Here is a 20498-nt window from a genome sequence, read left to right as displayed (position 1 = left end):
ATATTTTCCCCCTCTTTTTCATAATTTTTGCAAACAGCATTAAGATACAATCAGCAAAACCGACGTGTTTGAATCAACAATTCACATCCTTTGTTTTACGACATGTCTGTGTTTCATATAAGCCTGCAGTGTAAAAGGCTTATATGAGTGAAGAATATGAGTGAGAGTAATGAACAAGCGTATGCATATTGTATTACTTTTTATTTAAACAATTTACATCTTGAGATACACAGTTAGTATTCAGCACAGGTGTGAGTGGTAGGAGGTCTATACTGTTGATGTTGGGTCATTATAAAAGCAGAATTTCTCTACTGTTACAAAAAAGCAGCGCTGGTTACACTGAACCACTGACCAAAAAAATAACGGATTCCTTTACAGACTTCACTTTGTAACTACTGTACGTATCCTATTTCATAACAGTCCCATTGAACGAGGAGTAGCCTACTGGGTTGGAGCTATGGTATGGTAACTAAACAGAATCCAGACAACAGCTATATTTCTGGATGAGACCCTGATTCAGGTCCGCTCTGCTACTGGCTATGCATTAGATGAGCTACGGGGACATCACACACTGTGACACGGCCCATTGCAATGAGTTCTGGAGACTGGGCACAAAAGGAGCTACTCTCCACACATGCTGAACAGACAGAATTTGACATGAGAATGGATACTACTATACCTGCCTCCCTCTTCTCACCAAAGCGTTAACACAGACAATAAGAGCTACAGAAAGGTCAATACGGGAGTAGTGTCCTTGCACAAACCCTGTCTCAGTGGCAGACCAATACGAAGGCATGTTGACCTCTTTAGTTGAAGTCTTTAAACATCGACCTTTCGCCAGAAGAGATGCACTCGAATGTGATCTAAGCACAAGAGCATTGCACATTTCGTTCCATTGACATCTCATTACTGCTTACAAACCTGTGTAATCTGTAATAGGCAAGTTAAAAAAAAGTGTTAAAAATACTTGTCGTCCCCCCCACCCCCACTCAACAAATAAAAGTCTTTACATCTTTACAGCAGACATTAAGTCTCCTCTATGAACAGAGGTAGAGTTAGGAATACTCTTGATCATACAAGTCTGAACTTCAAAGTCATTATCTACGCTTTGTTTTTCTATGGTACAAACGTCTCAGCAAACGTCATGCTTATTCCAGCGGAACTCAATGGAATCTGAGTCATAATTACTGTTATGTCTTTCCCCTTCTGTAAGGGATAATAGTATACATACAGTCCATAGTCTATTTACATGTACAATGAGGGATGATGTCTTCAAGACCCAAGTGTTCTGCTTTACAACAGGATTTGCGTGTGTGTGTGTGCGTGTGTGTGTTATTAGTTAGTTCTAGTTCTTTGCTGCATCAGCCAGTCTAGGCCAGCTCTCGTCCTCTACACCCGAGTCGTACTCTTCTTCAGTGGAATCTTTTGCTGGACTCCTGTAAGGGTACACACACACACACAGAGACACACACACACACACGCATAGGATTATCTCAGGGACAACACCACATCTTAAAAGAATCTCACATGCATATTCTCAACATGTAAAGTGTCTCCTAAATGACCAAGCATTTCACTGAAATTGCACATCTAAAAAGCAACCACATTCAAAGGGTACAGAGGTACAGACCTACTGTCTTAGTCTCTTTCAGATGAAACGCTGATGGGACTACATTCAGCTTCCAGTCTTACAAGTGATGAAAGAACTTAAACAACTTTACAAAAAATAGCATAAATGACCTAGATCTAAACCTAAACCGCAAAAGCACACACACACTTGGATGTGTGATGTGTGGATAACCACATAGAATGTGTGGCCCTGAGAGTCCTTCACACTCGGCACACACACACACCAAAATGTTCGAGAACCCACGGTCAGAAGCGGTTCAGCATTCCGGATTCAGAAAGTAAAAGTCCTGCCTAGTATTTGATCCAACCATTTAGTGAACCATCCTAATTAGCAGCCAGGTAGATGCGATAACTAGTGATATCACCTGTGTTTAGTGCACAGGTAGAAAGAATATATGGCAGGACTTTTACTTTCTGGAACCGGGATGTCCGTCTCTGGCCGCGGTCTACGCAGCTCCTGGTTACAAGCGTACCTGATGTATGTGGGCTGGGCCTTCCCCTGGACGACGTCTTTGTTCAGCTCCACCGCCATGATGTCAGACTGAGGCACTTCAAACATGGGGTCCAGCAGCAGCTTCTCCTGGAGATTGGAATAACGGGTCAGGAAATAGATCTGCATTCAGATTTAGGTTTGACAAGTACTGGCAATCTGTCATTTTGGTGGATGTTTACATTTGTATCGATAGCTACATTATGTGTTGTGTACTATTACATTATATTATATTATATTATATTATATTATATTATATTAAATTAGATTAAAATGGTGGCTGAGGCAGCCAGTTGGCTGTATAGAATTCTTCTAAAGACACATTCTAAAATGGGTGTTTGCAGAACATCTGCCACTAGTAGCTTCCACTATAATCAATGGAACTGGCTACACCAGACGCAAGAGCAGCACATGTGTGGGGGGGAGAAAACAGTGTTCTATTTCTGTTTTTGTGTGGGACTTGCACTGCAAGTAGACGCCTCCTCAGTTCCATCTTCAGTGCAGCACAGACCTCCAGGGGGGTTTCTATTTCTGTTTTTGGGTGGCACTTGGAGGTAGACACCCCCTCAGTTTCACTAAATGTCCTTCATTACTACTCCGCTTTAATCCTCTCTGGTTTCACCTTCAGTGCAGCACAGACCTCCACATTCTATGGAACTGTGATTCGGAATGGCCTGCAGCTGCTGTGTTCTGTTCTAGAGTGGTCTCTCACCATGATGGAGCGCAGTCCTCGTGCTCCGGTCTTCCTCTCCAGAGCCAGTCTGGCGATGGCCCTCAGAGCATCAGCAGTCACATTCAGATCACACTGAAATGAACAACAATCAACAAGAATCAGTGGATGCACTTGGCTCAAGGATTTTGATTCCACAGAACTCAAATGCTGGTTTTCTTATGTCAGTTGTCACCAAGGTGTATAAACAACCTGTTTCTTTGACAGTGGCGGATTAAATTGTGGCCTTAAAACTCCTTAAAAACTACCGGGTGAAGTATTATTAGATTTGATTATTATGATATAATCTAGATTATTACTTTTCAATCTAGTGATAACCTGGTTCAGGGTGAAGACAATAGTTTCAGGTTCCTGTACTGGTACTGTGTGGCGGCATAACCAGTGATGTTGACACACACACACACACACACACACACACACACACACACACACACACACACACACACACACACACACACACACACACACACACACACACACACACACACACACACACACACACACACACACACACACACACACACACACACCTTGTCCATGCTGAAGAGGGCCTGGTACTGGGGTATCACTGCGTTCTGGGGTACGGTGAGGATCTGCACGAGCGTCTCCTCGTCCAGGCTGTGCAGGGGCACCACCACGGGCAGGCGCCCCACGAACTCGGGGATCATGCCGAAGTCGATGAGGTCGCGCGCCTCCACCCCGCGGATCAGGCGGTCCTTCTCCTCCATCTCCAGCTCCACCCCGCTGGTCTCCGTCCCGCTGCTGTTGGCCAGGTCGGCAGCGGCCGCTGCCCGGCGACCCTGACCGAGGCTGGAGGGCGTGCCGAAACCCAGGTACTGCGGGACCACAGGTGTGTGTCAGAGGGGTTCATATGTCACAGGTGTGTGTTCCGGGTTAATATGTCACAGGTGTGTGTCAGAGGGTTCATATTTCAGTAGTACCGGAATTTCCCGACTATTAGCCGCGGCTTATACATTGATTTTGCAAAATTTCTTCCGCTATGAGGTTAATACAGGAGGGCAGTTAATACAGTATGGTATTAATATGGTTTTGTTTCTTTAAACTTGCATTAAACACTGCCCTGCGGCTTAGATGCAGGAAATGACTGCATGTTCCTACAGGTGTGTGTTCCAGGTTAATATGTCAGAAGTATAATCCTAATTTGGGATTCATGTGTTTCATCAGGTCCCTTTCCACAGGTGTACTAATCAAGCCCCATGCAGTCTGCATCAGAGCGGTAGATAACACAGAGTGGCCACACTCCCATAGACCTCCATAGGAAATAATGGCAGTGCTTTTTCCAGGCTATTTCCACGTTATGGGACTTTTGGAACTATTTACAGCCAATCTCCTGGTCAGTAGTCAATGAGTTAATTGATTAAACCCTCCAGCATCCAGAAGTACATCCCACCCTCCTGCGATTCAGCCATTCAGCTGAGGTTTTTAGGAACTTTTGATTGTGTGGCAGCAACATCAAAGAGTGTCGCAACTCTCTCTTTCTATGGCTCTGGTCTGCATTCATAATCTAGGTGCTTGTTGATTTTATACACCTGTGGAAAGTGACCTGATGAAACCCATGAATGCACAATTGATTTTGACCAGAATGACACGGAACGACATGTTTAGATGATTGTGAGGAATTCCTTTTGATTTTCCATCCTTCCGTCATCCAGATAGACAGCAAATGAAACTAAATACTTAAAAGAGGAACTCTTATCAACCGATTCTCCCATCATGCAACAGGAGCCAAGTGAATGTTCTACCTTCTCGTTCTTCCTCCTGCTGATGATGCGGTCCAGGCCGTTGAAGGCCCCCGAGGCCACAAACAGGATGTTGGTGGTGTCCACCTGAACAGTCTCCCCCCTCAGCTTCCTGGAGTTCTTCTCCGGCACACTGACCACAGTTCCCTCTAGCAGTTTCAGTAAACCCTGCAAGCGCAACGCGAGGAACACTCATTATCTAGTACGTTACGGCAACAGACACACACACACACACACACACACACACACACACAGTCACACAAACACACACACACACAAACACACACACACACACACACAAACACACACACACACACACACAAACACACACACACACACACACCTCAAGGGAAACACTCATTCCAGTGAAAGTAAAGCAAGCCACATTCCAACCCAGTAGGAAGTGCTCTGTCGAGGCTCATCTTGTTATGTCTAGTTTGACATGCTTCTTGTTATGTCTAGTTTCTATGACAACCATTACACTAAACATCTCTCAGGAAAACAAGCTGTCAAATCAGCTTGGATAGTTTCTTTTTTTTTTAATCATGCCCATCCTCAGCGGAGTTTAATCAAATCTAATCCCACGCTTTGCTTACTTTACTTACATAACATGACTGTTCATGCAATCATAACAATTTAATTCTAGCAATATCATAATAACTCTTATCATAACAGTAAGAGCTGATGCAGGAGCCATTTTGAGTTTGAGTTTGTCTGTGTGTCTGTGTGTCTTTCTGTGTGTGTGTGTGTGTGTGTGTGTGTGTGTGTGTGTGTGTGTGTGTGTGTGTTGGGGGGGGGGGGGGCGGACGTCACTGACCTGCTGAACGCCCTCACCGCCCACATCTCGGAGCTGGTGGATTCCTGGCACGCTGCCAATCTTGTCCACCTCGTCTAGGAACACGATGCCTGCGGAAGCATTCAGGACATACTGTATTCAATGACCACCGGACGACACACACAAACAAACAAGCGCACACACACACACACACTACTGTAAAACGAAAGCTCCCTCTGTTGTTAAAACAGGAAGAGGAGGAGGTGACAAGTCCCTGCTTGTGGTCTCAACTTGCTGGGCCTTCTCCACGCACACGCACACGCACACGCACACGCACACGCACACGCACACGCACACACACCTTGCTGGGCCTTCTCCACCACATAGTTGGCGTCCTGCAGGAGTTTGGCGATGACGGACTCGATGTCCTCGCCCACGTAGCCGGCCTGTGTGAGAGTCGTGCAGTCGCAGATGGCAAAAGGAACGTCCAGACACTTGGCCAACGTCTGAGCCAGTAGGGTCTTTCCTGTGAGAGTGTGTGTGTGTGTGTGTGTGTGTGGGTGTGGGGGGTGTTTGGGAAGAGGGAGAGGGAGAGAGAGAGAGAGAGAGAGAGAGAGAGAGAGAGAGAGAGAGAAGAGAGAGAGAGAGAGAGAGAGAGAGAGGGAAAGTGTTACATCAGAAGTATTTTCGCCGCTAACCCACAGCACGATTGAAGGGCTAAGGGCTTGTGGCGTCACAGCGAGGTTAAAGGTACACCTGGCCTGACAGGTGATGTTGCCGCTGGTCTCACCTGAGCCTGTGGGGCCCAGCAGGACGATGTTGCTCTTCTCCAGCCGGATCTCGGTGGGGGCGGAGTCTAACAGGTCGCCGCCCCTCTGCTCGAGCATGCTCGCCTGCGCCCCCTGCTGCTGCACCGACGCCCCCAGCGCGTTGCCATGGGGACTGATGCCGGCGATCTGCAACAGCTCTGTGTGTGTGAGGGGAGGGGGGGGGGGGGGGGGGAGGGATTACGCAAGCCAAGGTCACTACAACAGTATTCGGTAGCAATCGCTTCAGACAAGGCACACAAAACCAATAATCAAGTCCTGCCTGGCCAATGGGAGGGAGGATTCGGACTCTGGCTTGCTTTAAAACACTGCATCTGATTACAGCACAGAAGCACTGGGTTTTTATGTTTGGTGTGTTCATAGAGTCCTACTGAGACAGTGCCCGTAATGTTCACATGGTCATGCCAGATACACTATTTGCAAATATAGGTCAGGAGAAAAAAGCTGAAGCGGGATCAGCAATGATTCCACGTGAAATAACCAAAACAGCTAAATGTGCGGTTTAATAAATAAATTACTTAATGCATATGCATTAACATACAACTGACACTGAGAATGTATGTTCCTTCAAACCTAATTCAACCCTAGGCACCCTGTCCTCCCCTGTTACAGTACATAACTACCACAACCTACATATTTGAAATTGATTGACAGAGCAGCATGAGGGTCGCCAGCTTGTTCCTCCACATAATAACATGACCCACTTGTGGCTCCATTAATAACACAGGGATGCTTGTAGTGCTTCTCAGAGCAGGCCAGTCCAGGCTGGTGAGCAGTCAAGGCGTACAGTTACAATTTAAGGGTTCCAGGAGCACCCCAGGCAAGATCAAATCAGGCCTACTGTCCACAACTAAGATTTTAAACGTTGATTGCTGTTATGACTAAGGTGAATTTGAGAAAACACTCCACTTCTTTTTACAGTATAGTAGTGTATAGTTTATGTAGTATCACACTTTTCCTCAGTCACTATTTGGTATTATGGTCACGCTAAAGCACCCAGTCATACACAATACAGCTGCTCTGTTGAGACATTATACAGGCTCTCTAAATTGAAAACGTTTACAGTAATTTCCTGTGTGTTCGCGGCATTGTGTATAAGTCGCAGGACAGTGTTTTGTGAAAGTTAAATGAAACAAAACCATATTAATACCATATTATTAACGCCTCCCATGTATTATTCACATAGCTGAAGAAAAATATGTGAAATCAGTGTATAAAGCCGTGGCTAATAGTTGGGAAATTATGGTAGACATTAGTTCACTGCTTGAGTCATTACATGCAACAATGCTGAACCAATTGTTGTATGTAATCTGTATGTAATTTAGTCACTTCTTAAACACTTTTCATTAAAAAAACCTGCTGTACTGTAAAACAGTCTGGTCTTTTTGTGTTCATTATGACAATGAATTACATGGTTTGACAACAGACTGCAGTATAAACAGGGCGGTAGAAGTACACAGTACAGTGTTTCCCAATTATGCATTCAGCAGTGGCGCAGCACCGCTGAAAATAAGCATATAAGCAATAACGTTTTAAAAGCGGTTACTAAACCAAAGTTGTTAAAGCAAGTCATAAGAAATGTATATTTTCAATCAATCTTTAAGTATAAAGCATAAGCATCCCACAATTAAGACTCTTCTCACCAATTACAGGAATTAGTGACATTGATGCAGTTGTAAGCAGTTGGACAGACCCAATGCTAAACTAACTACACCTCCCAGAATGTAACCAGAGACAGATCAAATGTGGTGTTAAGATTGAACATGTCTTTGGCATTTGTGCAACACAGTTAGCTGCCGGCATATTCAAGTAATAGAAGCGGCAATCCATCTTAGGATTCTTTTTTTCCCCCCCTCAGAGCATCAGAGCCGTGACTGAATATAAGAACGTCAATTTCGATCATTTCAATTCTTTCTGGTCACTGGTATTCCGTTGCACTGTCAATGAAACCTCAGACAGGAGAATATATTGGCATGGCTTTGGCACGGGGCATTCATTGGCCCCAGAGGTTTCACTTCTGGGCAGGTTATCACTTTAAGAATGATAACTCGAAACAGAAGCAAAGGCCTGCGTGCGAAAATAAACAAAGCACAGAGCTGGGGTTTGGGTTTGGGAAGGAGGAGGGGGGGGGGGGTGTCACACACTTACTTGTGAATCTGTACTCATCTTCGCGTCTTCGTATCTCTATCTCTACAGAAACAGGACCAAAGGTGTAAAAATTAACTCTAGCATTAACAACCAGCTGGACTGTGCCTTCCACCCTGTCTGCTGTCAATCAAACGGGACAAAAGGAGTTAGACTCTACAGTTCTGTACAAATGGCAAACCGCACTGTGCAATGAGAGTGAGCGGACAAACGGACACCTCGCCGTTAGTTGTAATTGGCCAACCCTGTGGACTTCCTGAACGGTTACATGATATCAAACACATTAGCTCTGGTCAGTGGTCAAACACATGTCATGGTGTTGGGTCACCGAGTCGAGTCCTAAAGACGACGGTCATATTTTTCCTCTGTCTTCACTGCCACTGCTGAAATACAGTGGCTCTTGCAGTTTTGACCTTTGAATGCAAACAGGACACTAAGGGATGAAGGCCCATGAAGGTACTGCACTAAGGAAGATTTTGATTCAGATTTGTTTTTTACATACATAAACAGTATGAAACCTAGAAACCCCCTGAACACTCAGGGAGAAGTCTATGGTCTGAGTTTCACTCGGTGTTGTCATTTATAGATAACTCAGATGCTCTGCTTTAGTGGGAGAACTAACCACCCTCCCAATCCCCAATCAAAAAACGTTGACGTACGACAACCTGTCGTAGCTTAGTGATGGAGAGCAGGGGACTACCGGGCCCAGCAGCTCATACAGAGGAGGATGTGAAAGAGGGAGGACGTGAAAGGGGGAGGGGAAGTCCAGGCTCAGAAAGGAAGCACTCCCACCATCACACAGCTGTCAAAACCCAATTTACACATCTCATGGTCAACTGAAATGTTCTACGTCTCCGCAGAATTTGGTGGGGATTTAAAAAAAAAAAAAAAAAAAACATACTAATTAGCACAACTTGGACAGTACCTAGAACTACTGTCATCAGACAGATGTGTGCGGGAAAGGACAAGAGTGTCCAAATCGTGACCCTTGACCTCCGCTCCCCCCTGGGGCAGTAGGGTCGCTCTGAGGGAAGGACCTACCGCGCGGCGTGATGGAGTTGTGCTTCTCCGTGTCGCTGGCCTTCCGAGCTACTGGGGGCATGTTGTTGTAGATCCTCTTGTAGTGATTGTACACGGCCACGGACAGGACCTTCTTGGCATGGCTCTGCCCAACAACATACTTATCCAGGTATGCATAGATCTGAAGCAGGATGTAAGGGCAGACACGAGACATCAATACAGTGGTTCACTACTCAAAGAGAACTGGAAAGCACTGTATATGTAATGTCAAAACAATAATGTCACAATATAGAAAAATCACTACAACTTCATGCACACTAAAAAAACAAAACAATTACTGGCCAATTGTAACTGGAATAATCCATTTAAAGCGTATACATGTCAAAGAAATAAGAATACTGACAGCAACCTAGGTGTATTAAATGGATTTTTCATAAACCGATAACGGCAGTAGACCGATGATGAATATCAGTTTATTCTGTTTACATGAGCACTTGAATAACCAGGTAACTACAAAACCCCCGATAATAATCAGTTTTTAGTGTACATGTAAACGGTGTTCAGTGTTTTAGCAAAACTACATATCAAGGTATGTGCCACGCGGGCCGTTTCTCCCCCCCTCCCACAGGTGAGGCCAGCGATACCTTCTTAGGGGGTGGGGGCGGCCTCTGTTGGAACGCCAGTTTCACCGCCTCCGCCGCCGTCTCTGGATCTTTCAGGCTCTTCTTGGTGTCCGCCTCAGACAGCACCACAAAGAAATGGTGGCACTTCTCACATTTCACAAAGCGCGTGGAGGCTGCCAAGGAGAGAATGTCTCGTTTTAGCTTGTAGATAGCAGACAAACACATGTTAACGTGTCTGACAAAAAGGACAAAAGTGTTTGTTTAAAAATCGCATACTGTAAGTTGAGAATTCTATTTAATTACATAAAAATGCAGATGCAATGAAAGGCTTGTAGGCAGCCAATAGGTCATTATGCGTAGTTAGAGAGACACAGAGAAATACTTCCTGTGGCCTGTCCTGGACACGACTAAATGCCCAAAACACACCAGACATAATTTATTGATTAAGTCTGTATCTGGCTGCCTAAAACTGCCTAAATGCATGTGCGTCCCTTCAAGCAGGCTAAGAAAATTCAAATGGATTTGAAACTCAGGCCATCCTGAGCCCCAATGCTATAGTCCTCCTCCCATTCACACCAGCATAAAGGAGGCAAACACACACACACACACACACACACACACACACACACACACACACACACACACACACACACACACACACACACACACACACACACACACACACACACACACACACACACACACACACACACACAAAAAGCCCCTCCCCCCGCTCTTAAATAACCAATCTTGACTGAATAAAGAAACAGCCGTGAATTCAAAGCCTACAGATTACTTCATTTTCCGGCCTCTCTGATTTCACCTGTGTTTTAAATGTGCTTGGCCAAGAGGATCATAATATCCCTGCCTCTCTAATCCACAGCTTGTCCTGTCCCTGTATGAGCCTGCTGTCATGTCCATTAGATTACAGCGCGAGCGCTCCACCTTGGGAGGGAAAACATCAGCTGGTGTGGGGTTATGTAAAGGGAGCAGTATTTTTAGACCCAAACAATTCCACCTCCAGTAACCACGCCAACAGTTTGGAATACTCCACACTGACACGCTGAGGTGCAACACCAACCATCCAACTGGAGGAGGAGGTCAAGTGCTCTACAAACGTACGCTGTCCAGGGGGGGAAGGGGGGGGGGGTCATATTACGTTACGTGGTCTCAGACATACAGAAGCCAAGCTCGGTGGATACTAGAGCCCCATAAGGTAGCTGAACTCAAAGCTCTAATGATGTAAGGCACAGTCGGCTCCTACGGGACTATGTCGAAAGATTGAGCAAGCTTTAAGCCTGGTTGAAATGGTCTCATACCAGATGCAGATTAATAATGACACACTTGCAGCATAACAGTATCAGTTGACAATGTTTTGTAATGAATGCACTGTGCGTCAGTGTGGTGGTGGAATTGCAGACACTCACAGACAAACGTCTCCACGTGAGTGCACAGGTCGCCGCACTTAGGACAGCGGAGCTGGTTCCCCCCTTTACCAGTAGTGCCAGAGCCAGATCGCTTGCCGCTGCCATCGCTTACAGATTTCTGTCCAGAACAGCAGAGGGTTTGCTTAGATTAGATTCAACTTTACCGTCACTGAGCAGAGCACATGTACAAAGACAACGAAATGCAGTTTGCGTCGTACCAGAGGTGCAAAAAAGTGCAATGTACATACAGTATAGACAGGTGGTGCATAGACAAGACATGAAATATAGGGCAGTGTAGACAGTAGTATACAGTTGGTTTACAGAAGGTGGTTTAGAGTAATATAAATGAAATATAGATATGTGCAATATATTAGCAGATACCTTATGAAAGCAGAATAAATATGGCTATGTAATATGAACAATGTATGAACAACATGTACAGATATGTGCAATGTAGCAGCAGTAACATTATAATAGAAGTAAGATTTTAACAGAATATGTTGTAAGAAAGCAGAATAAGTATATTCAGTATGAACCAGACAAATATAGTACTGTATGTACAGTTATGCAGTGTAGCAACAATACAGTGACATGAAGAGTTAGTTACACAACTTCTCAAACGTACTTTTCCTCCGTCCCCAGCACCAGTCTTTGTCGTGCTGTCCTTCGAAGCAAAGTACACCGAGGTCTCGGAGAAAGAACGCACTGGGACTCTGCGCGACAGGCGGGCCTCATGCGCGCTGGGTCTGCGCTTGGCAAGCAGCTGTACCCTAGACCCTGACAGTCCTGCGACAAAAACACAGTGATCGAGAATAATCAGTGAACAATAATTCAAACACTACATGTAGAACTGTGGCACTCACAACTCAAGTAACCTCTACTTCTGTCAGTTAGCATAAGCGTTGATAGCAAATGAAAAACTAAACAGTGTTGACACTACAAGTACATCTAATTGCCAGCTTTAGAATGTCCTTAAAACGTTAACTATATGCGCGTTTTTGCCTCAGACCAATATCCTCTGTGAGATGTCATGTAAAGTTTTATTATAAAACATCAAGTTTCACTGACAGCTAACATCCATAACGTTGTTTCAGTGCAGAGTGGTTAGCTGCTAACTAGCACATGTTAGTGTTACATCAGTTATCCAAAAGGTCAACATAAGCAACATAGCTAGCAGTTAGGTAACGAAGGAAAATCCTCTGGCTTTACCGTGACATAGAAATAAAGGAATAGATTCGCCGGCAAGACAGTAACAAAAGAAGCAGTGTTCACTGGGGAGGCAGTGAAAGTGTAGCGAGGATGTTGTTGTTGCCTTACCTTTATGAGCAGAATTTATGAGAAGCAGTCTTGCTGCAGATGTGCATGCACACGACATGTTTCCTTCGTGGCACGGGTGAAAACGAAAGAAATATAACTAAAATAAATATCTAAACATCCGCATTAACACAATGTCTTCCTGTGTCATTTAATAAGCTTAGCATTGGCGTATCAAAGCGCAGTTGTTCAGAATGTAACCAGCGGCACCGCGACTGCTAATGGTTGCTTGTTAGCAGGTGGGAGGAACGGTACATTCTGTTCCTTCCTGCCACTGTTTCCCACTGTTATGTTAAAGTTATGTAGTTCGAGCAGTGACAGTTGTTACAGCCAATGTGCAACGTCCAATGTACAGTCGAAAATGCAAACATATAAGACCGGGTGCACTTTTTTATACCTCGTTGGATAACCATCTGAGTTGTCTGAAACTTATCTGTTAAAAAACAGGTCAGCTCAGCTCAACTGTAGGTCAGAAAATATCAACATCTCCGCACCTGAGCACCTCTGAGCTAAACTATCTATAATTTTCAATTTCACAAACGTGTTAGGACCATACTGTGTAAAGGTGACAGTGTAAACTGAACTAGAATTACAAATTAATAAAACGACTAGAACATTTTATGGTGTTTTTTCTTATGGGATACTGAAATCAGGGCACAATGTAACATTGTTTGTTGTTTCCATTTCTAAGTCTATTACATTTCATGTAGGGAGCCTTGGAGAAATAATAATGGTCGTCGTAGATACCTTTTTCCATTATTGTTTGAATAAAACATTTAAAACCAACCACTAGATAACATTCATGGAAAAAAATGCTGACAGATCTGAGTAGGTTATTATGCAAATCAGCAGGTTTAGGGGTGGTGACTTTTATTTTGACAGGATGAATCACGTGTGTCCAGTCTGATCCAAGCAACTGAATCGCGGAATTCTGAATCACGGAAGTTGTTGTCATATGACTTATGACTGCTAAAATGTTACTAATCCCTGGATAAAAGTGGCCTAAAAGGTGAATGAAATGCCATTTGATTACGGTAATATTGACATTTATTTAACTCACGAAGCTTGTTTTTATCGGTGACATCTTAAAACCCAATGATTTTCCCTGAAATATTTGGTGTTAGTTTAGCAACATCGAGCGTAGTGCTGATTAGAGTTTTTTTTAATATAGACATATCCCAGCTAGCTTACTAGCCTTACATCTATTTTTAAGTGTTTCCTTAATTCTGCGTGCATTTGAGGCACCAACCATTTCTATTACAAACCGTTAAGGAACCATACATGCGGTACCATCTCAGGAGTACGTGGTTTGCCAGCTAAATTGTTGTTAGCTTTAAATCCACACTGTAGGCTACTGATGTGGAGTCGGATGGGATCTACTGACATTAATAGACAACAATCACACTGTTTCACTCCAATCGTTCTCATTAGTCGGATAGGTATATGCATGAACCATGCTTAAATCATTAACCACTTAGGTACATTAAAAGTGAACGTGTTTCTTGAGTGATGCCATGGTGCATTAGAACTCTGTTTGATACTCTTTGCACTGCAGACTGAACAGGCACTCTCTTGAGCAGAAGTGGCGCTATACTGTCACAAAATTGGCGCAAGGTCAAGTTCAAACCGCTAACGTGAAAGTGTTTTTTTATTTTATTTTTGTCTCTTGGCAGAAATGGAGGAGATTAAAGTATCTCCTGACTACAACTGGTTCAGAAGTTCAGTTCCTCTAAAAAGAGTAAGTTCCATTATTATAGGTTTAATGTTTTAAACAGGAGAATAAAAGTTAGACACCACACATGTGATGGTTCTCGTGAGTGGTGTCTTGGGGTGGGGGGTCAATATTGCATCAATTTCTGTGTCTGTCATGGGATTTAGCAATGGTGGAGACTCATTCTTCTCTGTTGCAGATCATCGTGGATGATGATGACAGCAAGGTGTGGTCGCTGTATGACGCCGGCCCAAAGAGCATCCGTTGCCCCATAATCTTCCTCCCCCCTGTCAGCGGAACTGCAGAGGTTTTCTTTCAACAGGTTCTAGCACTGACGGGCTGGGGATACCGTGTCATCTCGGTGAGAGAGAGTCACTGTTTTTGGTTTGCCATATGGAAAGTATTTGTGTTGACAGTTGTTACAGTAGTTGTTTGTTGTTGGACACTTATTCTGTTTGCAGTGTTTACGGACCGGGGGGGGGGTATTCCAAGTAGGTGGTATAGTATTACAGTAAGTGCTAAACCTCCTAATAGAAGAGCTGTATGGCTTCATTCTCCAAAACCCCCCCCCCCCCAATGCTCTTGTTGTACGAGGATTCCCACTTACTCTGAGTTAACTTACTCAAGTTTGTCACCAAACCACATACTTGGAATACCACCTGGGCATTGTGATTTGGCTTTGTTTAGTTAGGAGATTGAAGGCCCAGGATTATCGTATTATCAGGTTTACAACTTCCTCTGGGTTATCTTACGCAGGTTTGCCACTAAACAAACCGCTTGGAATCATGGCCAGGTTGTTCCAGTAGTTGTTGTGTTCAGTGGCACCTTGGACACAGTGTTACTTTGCAGTTAATGTTTGTGGCCGTTCACATGGTAACACATCCCTTCATGACTAGAAATGACCCAAGTATCCTCTTGCCTTCATATAATGCGAAATTCCTTTGCTGGCCGTGTGCCGTGAACGCCACTTATTCATCAGTAATTAGATACAGAAGCACCCGTTTAACCCCCCAAAACTGTGAGGGCTTCCATTAATCTGGTTAGACATGGACCCAGAGACGGCCATGAATGCTCTGTGCTGTCTGAGATGAGATGGCCGAGGAGAGGTTTTCTGAGAACTCCACATGAGGTGAAGAGAAGTGAGACAGCCAGCAGCCAGCCCTGGCGGTGTGTTGCCAAGCACACAAAGTGGTCTCTGTGCTTGATGTATTGATAATTGAGAGGAGGCACGTGGGCCTGCCGGAGGTAAAGGAAGCTGATGTCTTTATTTACTGTATGTTTGTTTGTTTGTTTGTTTGTTTCTTTCTTTCTTTCTTTCTCTGTCTCTCTCTCGCTCTCTCTTTCTTGCTCTCTCTCAGCTTCAGTACCCTGTGTACTGGGACCTTCTGGAGTTCTGTGATGGCTTCCGGAAGCTTCTAGACCACCTACAGCTGGACAAGGTTAGCCACGGCAGCAGCAGTCCTGTGCTGTGTCTCTTTGCATGCTGCTGAGGATTTCCCCTCCATCCTCTTCAAAGGCTGCTGTAATGTCTGCCTCACCCATTTAGCTTAACCCAGTTTGGAGGCACATCTGGGATGAGTAGTCTTTTCTGTAATTGGATTTAATGCATCAGTTCAAACTGCTTTCATATTGAACGGAATCTGTGGTAAGTGCCTCCACTCACAGGGAGACCAGGGAGTCCGTGTTTCACGGCTCTTGAGTGGGATTAAAACGGGACTTTCCTGCGGGGTGCGCACTGAAATAGGCCTTCACGCCATTGGTGCATCTCCCTGGTTCACACTGAAATAGGCCTTCACACCATTGGTGGATCTCCCTGGTTCTTCTGCTCCGGGTGCAGAGTATTCCATCAATATGTTTCTGATGCACAAATACACACACTGATGTACAAATCTATTTTGATGTCTTGTTTACAGTAAATAGACAATGACAATTAGATTGACACACAGACGAGAACTGTTGTCCAGGGATTCAGTAATTTCCTGTGTATTAGCCATATTGTGTATAAGCCACAGGACAGTGTTTTATGCAAGTAAAAAAGCAACAAAACCATATTAATGCCCTATTAACGCCCCCATCTATTAGCCTCATAGCTGCATACACACACACACACACACACACATACGTTTAATGGGGATTTGTGTCTGTGTCTGGTGTGTCCTCAGGTCCACCTGTTCGGTGCCTCTCTGGGTGGGTTCCTGGCTCAGAAGTTTGCTGAGTGCACGCACAAATCCCCCAGGGTTCACTCGCTCATCCTGTGCAACTCCTTCAGTGACACCTCCATATTTAACCAAACATGGACCGCAAACAGGTGAGGAGGCGTCAGAACTTGGTGGAAACAAACTGTTTAAAAGCTTTTGGACATTGACTCTGAAACTGCTGCAGATGCATGAAATATTTGATTTATTAGTTATTTAGATTAATTCGTTCTTAATCTTTACTTGGAGCCGCTGCAAGGATACTCTGACTTCGACAGATGTTTGAGTTCATAGAATTGTCCCATACTGTAGCTATTGAGAAGTGTTACTTCCATGTTTTCACTGACCAGTGAAAGTGAACTCTAATCAGTTCAGTTCTCTATGAGAGCCAGATGCTGTTTCCTGTGGTTCATGGTCTCTATCTTGAAGTGTGTGTGTGTGTGTGTGTGTGTGTGTGTGTGTGTGTGTGTGTGTGTGTGTGTGTGTGTGTGTGTGTGTGTGTGTGTGTGTGTGTGTGTGTGTGTGTGTGTGTGTGTGTGTGTGTGTGTGTGTGTGTGTGTGTGTGTGTGTGAGAGAGGGAGAGAGCGATAGAGATAGAGAATGAAAAAATGAACTATAATCTCCTTTTCCTTTTAGTTTTTGGCTGATGCCAGCCTTTATGCTAAAGAAGATTGTTCTTGGGAACTTCGCCAAAGGACCTGTTGACCCCAAAATGGCCGATGCTATTGACTTTATGGTTGATCGAGTGAGTAGGAGCACCCATTTTGAATTTTAGGGTTACACATCCGTTGTATTTTCACCAATAAATGAGAAGTCGGGGAAGTTATTCAGCCATTATAATAGTAATATTTTATATTGTGTTTTTGTTACTTTCATTATTAAATACGAAGCCTGTCATTTAGTTATGTTATCTCAACAGCAAATCACAAGGTATCTCAACAGCCAATCAATTTACTCCCTTCCTTTCTGTGCTTTTGAAGCACCATGCTGGGCCTGCTGGGATTGTGTCTGGCTCAGTGTAAGCCTTTGTGTTTGGGTCCTGTTTTTGAACACTGAACAAACAGTAAGATCAATTTGACAAGAAATTGTCTGGGCTGGGCTAGACTGGACCTTTTATTTCCATGTCTGAGAATGATTAAGGTACATATGGCAAGTGTGATGGCTAACTAGTGAAGGCTAGTTACAAAAGTGAACCCAAACACCCCCTGACCAGGCATAGGTCCAACAAATTGGAAACATATCCTTTCCACATTCATGACCTTCAAGGACATCTGTTAGTCTGAGTATGTGTGTGTGTGTGTGTGTATGTATGTATGTATGCATGTGCACTACTCACAAAAGGTTACGGATGTCTTTTGGATGAGTTGAGTAAAGTTATGAAAATGTAAAAAGTAAATGTAAAAGTTCAAGCTACAATGTATATATATCACAATTTTCACCTCAAAGCCGAATATCGCTGACTTTTTGTGAGTAGTCTATATGTGTCTTTAGCGTGTGTTTATCTTGTGCGTGTGCGTGTGTGTGTGTGTGTGTGGACATGAAAGAGGTAATGAGTCTCATTCCTGTTTGATTGGATGACAAAGCGCCATGTGTTCCCTCTCCAGCTGGAGTCCCTGAACCAGAGTGAGCTAGCCTCGCGGCTAACGCTAAACTGCCAGAACTCCTATGTGGAGCCACACAAGATCAAGGATGTGGCCGTCACCATCATAGACGTAAGAGCTGAGCTTCTCGATTTTGGAGTTTACATTAAACACACACACACACACACACACACTCAGGAAAAACACACACACACACACACACACACTCAGGAAATTTAAATGGATTTGAAACTCGGGCCATCCTGAGCCCTCAAAGCTATAGTCATCCTCTCATTCACATGAGCATAAAGGAGGCAAACCACACACACACACACACACACACACACACACACGGTACATTATCTCCCCCATTTAAGAAATTGGATAGGAATGAGTGGTTGATTGTGATCAAGTGTTTGATTTTGGATGTATATCAGCAAGTCAGGAGAATGGGATTACTTCAGTGTGATGGTACTGTACATGGGGCATCTTTTGAGCAGTTCGGTGAGCTCTGATTGGATGGACCTCAAACAGCATGTCCAGTCTCAATGACAAATGTGCTGGAACAACAATGCTAGGAACATTTGCCTGTAACATTGGCCAAAGGTTGCCCGGTGTATCATCAGCTTTAGAGTGTAGAGTGTGTTATAAGGAAGTGAGCTTTTGATGTTTATATATGTGTGTGTGTGTTTCAGGTGTTTGATCAGAGTGCCCTTTCAAACGAAGCCAAGGAAGAGATGTATAAACTGTATCCCAACGCCAGGCGAGCACACCTGAAGACTGGAGGCAACTTCCCTTACCTGTGCCGGAGTGCAGAGGTCAACCTCTACATACAGGTGTGTGTGTGTGTGTGTGAGTGTGTGTTTTGCGTGCAGAAAACCTCTCAACCACCCCCACTTCACAGCCACCCAACTGTTTTACATCTGTAGAAATGCATCAGCCAGTGGGGAATGTTAACATTTTTCCATAACTGGTACATATACAGACAGAAGTACACTTTTTTTTTAAAGATATTTTTTTGGGCTTTTATGCCTTTAATGAGATAGGACAGTGTAGGGTGACAGGAAACGAGTGGGAGAGAGAGTAGGGTGGGATCCGGAAAGGACCACGGGGCGGGAAACGAACCCGGGTCGCCGGCGTGCGGTGCAGGTGCCCCAGCCAGTCGCGCCACGACTGGGGCCAGACAGAAGTACACTTAAGGGGACTTTTAGTTGTGCTTCTGGTTCAGTATGAAAGTGTACATGTTTCATGGGTATTGTGATTGGCACCTTTTCCCATATTACGTTCTGTATTCGTCAGAATAGCTTCACTTTCAACGAAACAAGACATGAAAGTGTTGGAAAGTGCTGGTTGGAAAGTCACACTTGTCGCTGAAAGTCATGCTGATTAGTTTTTTCATCACGTTGATGTGGTGTGTGAGGAACTGAAACCTAACCGCCCTCCCCTCTGTTAGTTTTGAGTGGTTTCTTCTGACGCTTGGCGGTCTTGTCGTTGGTCTTGTCGTTCTAGATCCACCTTCGCCAGTTCCACGGCACTCGCTACGCCGCCATCAACCCGGCCATGGTGAGCGCCGAGGAGCTGGAGGTCCAGAAAGCCAGCCTGAACCAGGGCAACGACAGCGAAGAGGAGGCCTAGGTCTTCACCACACCAGCTTCCCCTCCCCCACCTCCTCCCCCAGGTCCTAAAGGACGTTGTGTGCGGTGGCACTGCAAGGCGTCGCGAGACTGCACTCAAACATAACCTGTACAAAAATAAACCTGTGAACTAGCACTCAGAGAACCACGGTTCTATGCATCCTGTACCGGGGGGGGGGGGGGGACATTTCAAACATACCTTTACATGGTCCTGTGTTTTTCTATGATGTACTCAATCAAAACAAGTGTTTAAAGGAGACAATTTTTACTTTACAGGAGGAAATACAATATTTTAATAATGACTATTTCTGTAAATAATTATGAATCGGGTACATTATGTAAAATGACCTTAATAGGATGCCATACTTTTTGAACCTGTTGCCTTACGTAATACTGAATCCGCTGTAATAGGTAGTTTTTTCGCACTTTGTATAACTGGAATTTCATTTTTCCAGACTTATGTTTGTTTTCTTTTCTTTTCTTTTTTTGTCACTGCCAGCTTTTATATTCTGTACGGAGCCATGCACTGAAAAGTTATCCACCCAATGATGTGACCAGGAATAGTATTGAAAAGTAATGTACATTATTGTTTCATTTGTTATCAAGTAAAAATGCTTAAATAATCCATCTTGGTCCAA

General features: G+C 44.3%; 2 protein-coding genes across 4 annotated transcripts; one reads left to right on the top strand and one right to left on the bottom strand.

The window, feature by feature from the left end:
- Positions 1-184: 184 nt before the first annotated feature.
- clpxa (caseinolytic mitochondrial matrix peptidase chaperone subunit Xa) lies at positions 185-13091 on the bottom strand. 2 transcript variants are annotated; one of them, XM_062525311.1, is made up of 14 exons: positions 12744-13089; positions 12052-12212; positions 11427-11544; positions 10021-10172; positions 9398-9557; positions 8360-8401; positions 6175-6351; positions 5746-5910; positions 5427-5515; positions 4613-4777; positions 3380-3685; positions 2832-2924; positions 2103-2209; positions 185-1436 (listed from the first exon to the last, which is right to left on the bottom strand). In XM_062525311.1, exons 1-14 carry the CDS (start codon positions 12799-12801, stop codon positions 1346-1348), a joined length of 1884 nt encoding a protein of 627 aa, XP_062381295.1. In that variant the 5' UTR covers positions 12802-13089; the 3' UTR covers positions 185-1345. The 2 variants fall into 2 exon arrangements, with proteins under 2 accessions (XP_062381295.1, XP_062381296.1); XM_062525312.1 differs by lacking the exon at positions 8360-8401 and having other exon boundaries at positions 12744-13091.
- A 538-nt stretch (positions 13092-13629) lies between these two features.
- Positions 13630-20485, top strand: spg21 (SPG21 abhydrolase domain containing, maspardin). 2 transcript variants are annotated; one of them, XM_062525310.1, is made up of 9 exons: positions 13630-13749; positions 14414-14478; positions 14651-14812; positions 15810-15890; positions 16614-16759; positions 17283-17391; positions 18251-18358; positions 18922-19062; positions 19736-20485. In XM_062525310.1, the coding sequence occupies exons 2-9, from the start codon at positions 14416-14418 to the stop codon at positions 19859-19861; spliced, it is 936 nt and encodes a 311-aa protein (XP_062381294.1). In that variant the 5' UTR covers positions 13630-13749; positions 14414-14415; the 3' UTR covers positions 19862-20485. The 2 variants fall into 2 exon arrangements, with proteins under 2 accessions (XP_062381294.1, XP_062381293.1); XM_062525309.1 differs by having other exon boundaries at positions 13651-13774.
- The last annotated feature ends 13 nt before the right edge of the window (positions 20486-20498 follow it).

Source organism: Sardina pilchardus, chromosome 21 (assembly GCF_963854185.1).
Source record: "Sardina pilchardus chromosome 21, fSarPil1.1, whole genome shotgun sequence".
NCBI classification, from domain to species: Eukaryota; Metazoa; Chordata; class Actinopteri; order Clupeiformes; family Clupeidae; genus Sardina; species Sardina pilchardus.
Note: the sequence above shows the minus strand (reverse complement) of the source record. Positions and strands in the feature narration are given on the sequence as shown.

Coding starts and splice junctions, on each gene's coding strand:
- clpxa (XM_062525311.1), bottom strand. CDS start 12,801: ATGTCGTGTGCATGCACATCTGCAGCAAGACTGCTTCTCATAAATTCT. Junction 11,545..12,051: donor GTGCTGGGGACGGAGGAAAA/GTACGTTTGAGA, acceptor TGTTCTGGACAG/AAATCTGTAAGCGATGGCAG. Junction 10,173..11,426: donor TCACGTGGAGACGTTTGTCT/GTGAGTGTCTGC, acceptor TCTCCTTGGCAG/CCTCCACGCGCTTTGTGAAA.
- spg21 (XM_062525309.1), top strand. Junction 15,891..16,613: donor ACCACCTACAGCTGGACAAG/GTTAGCCACGGC, acceptor GTGTGTCCTCAG/GTCCACCTGTTCGGTGCCTC. Junction 18,359..18,921: donor TGGCCGTCACCATCATAGAC/GTAAGAGCTGAG, acceptor TGTGTGTTTCAG/GTGTTTGATCAGAGTGCCCT.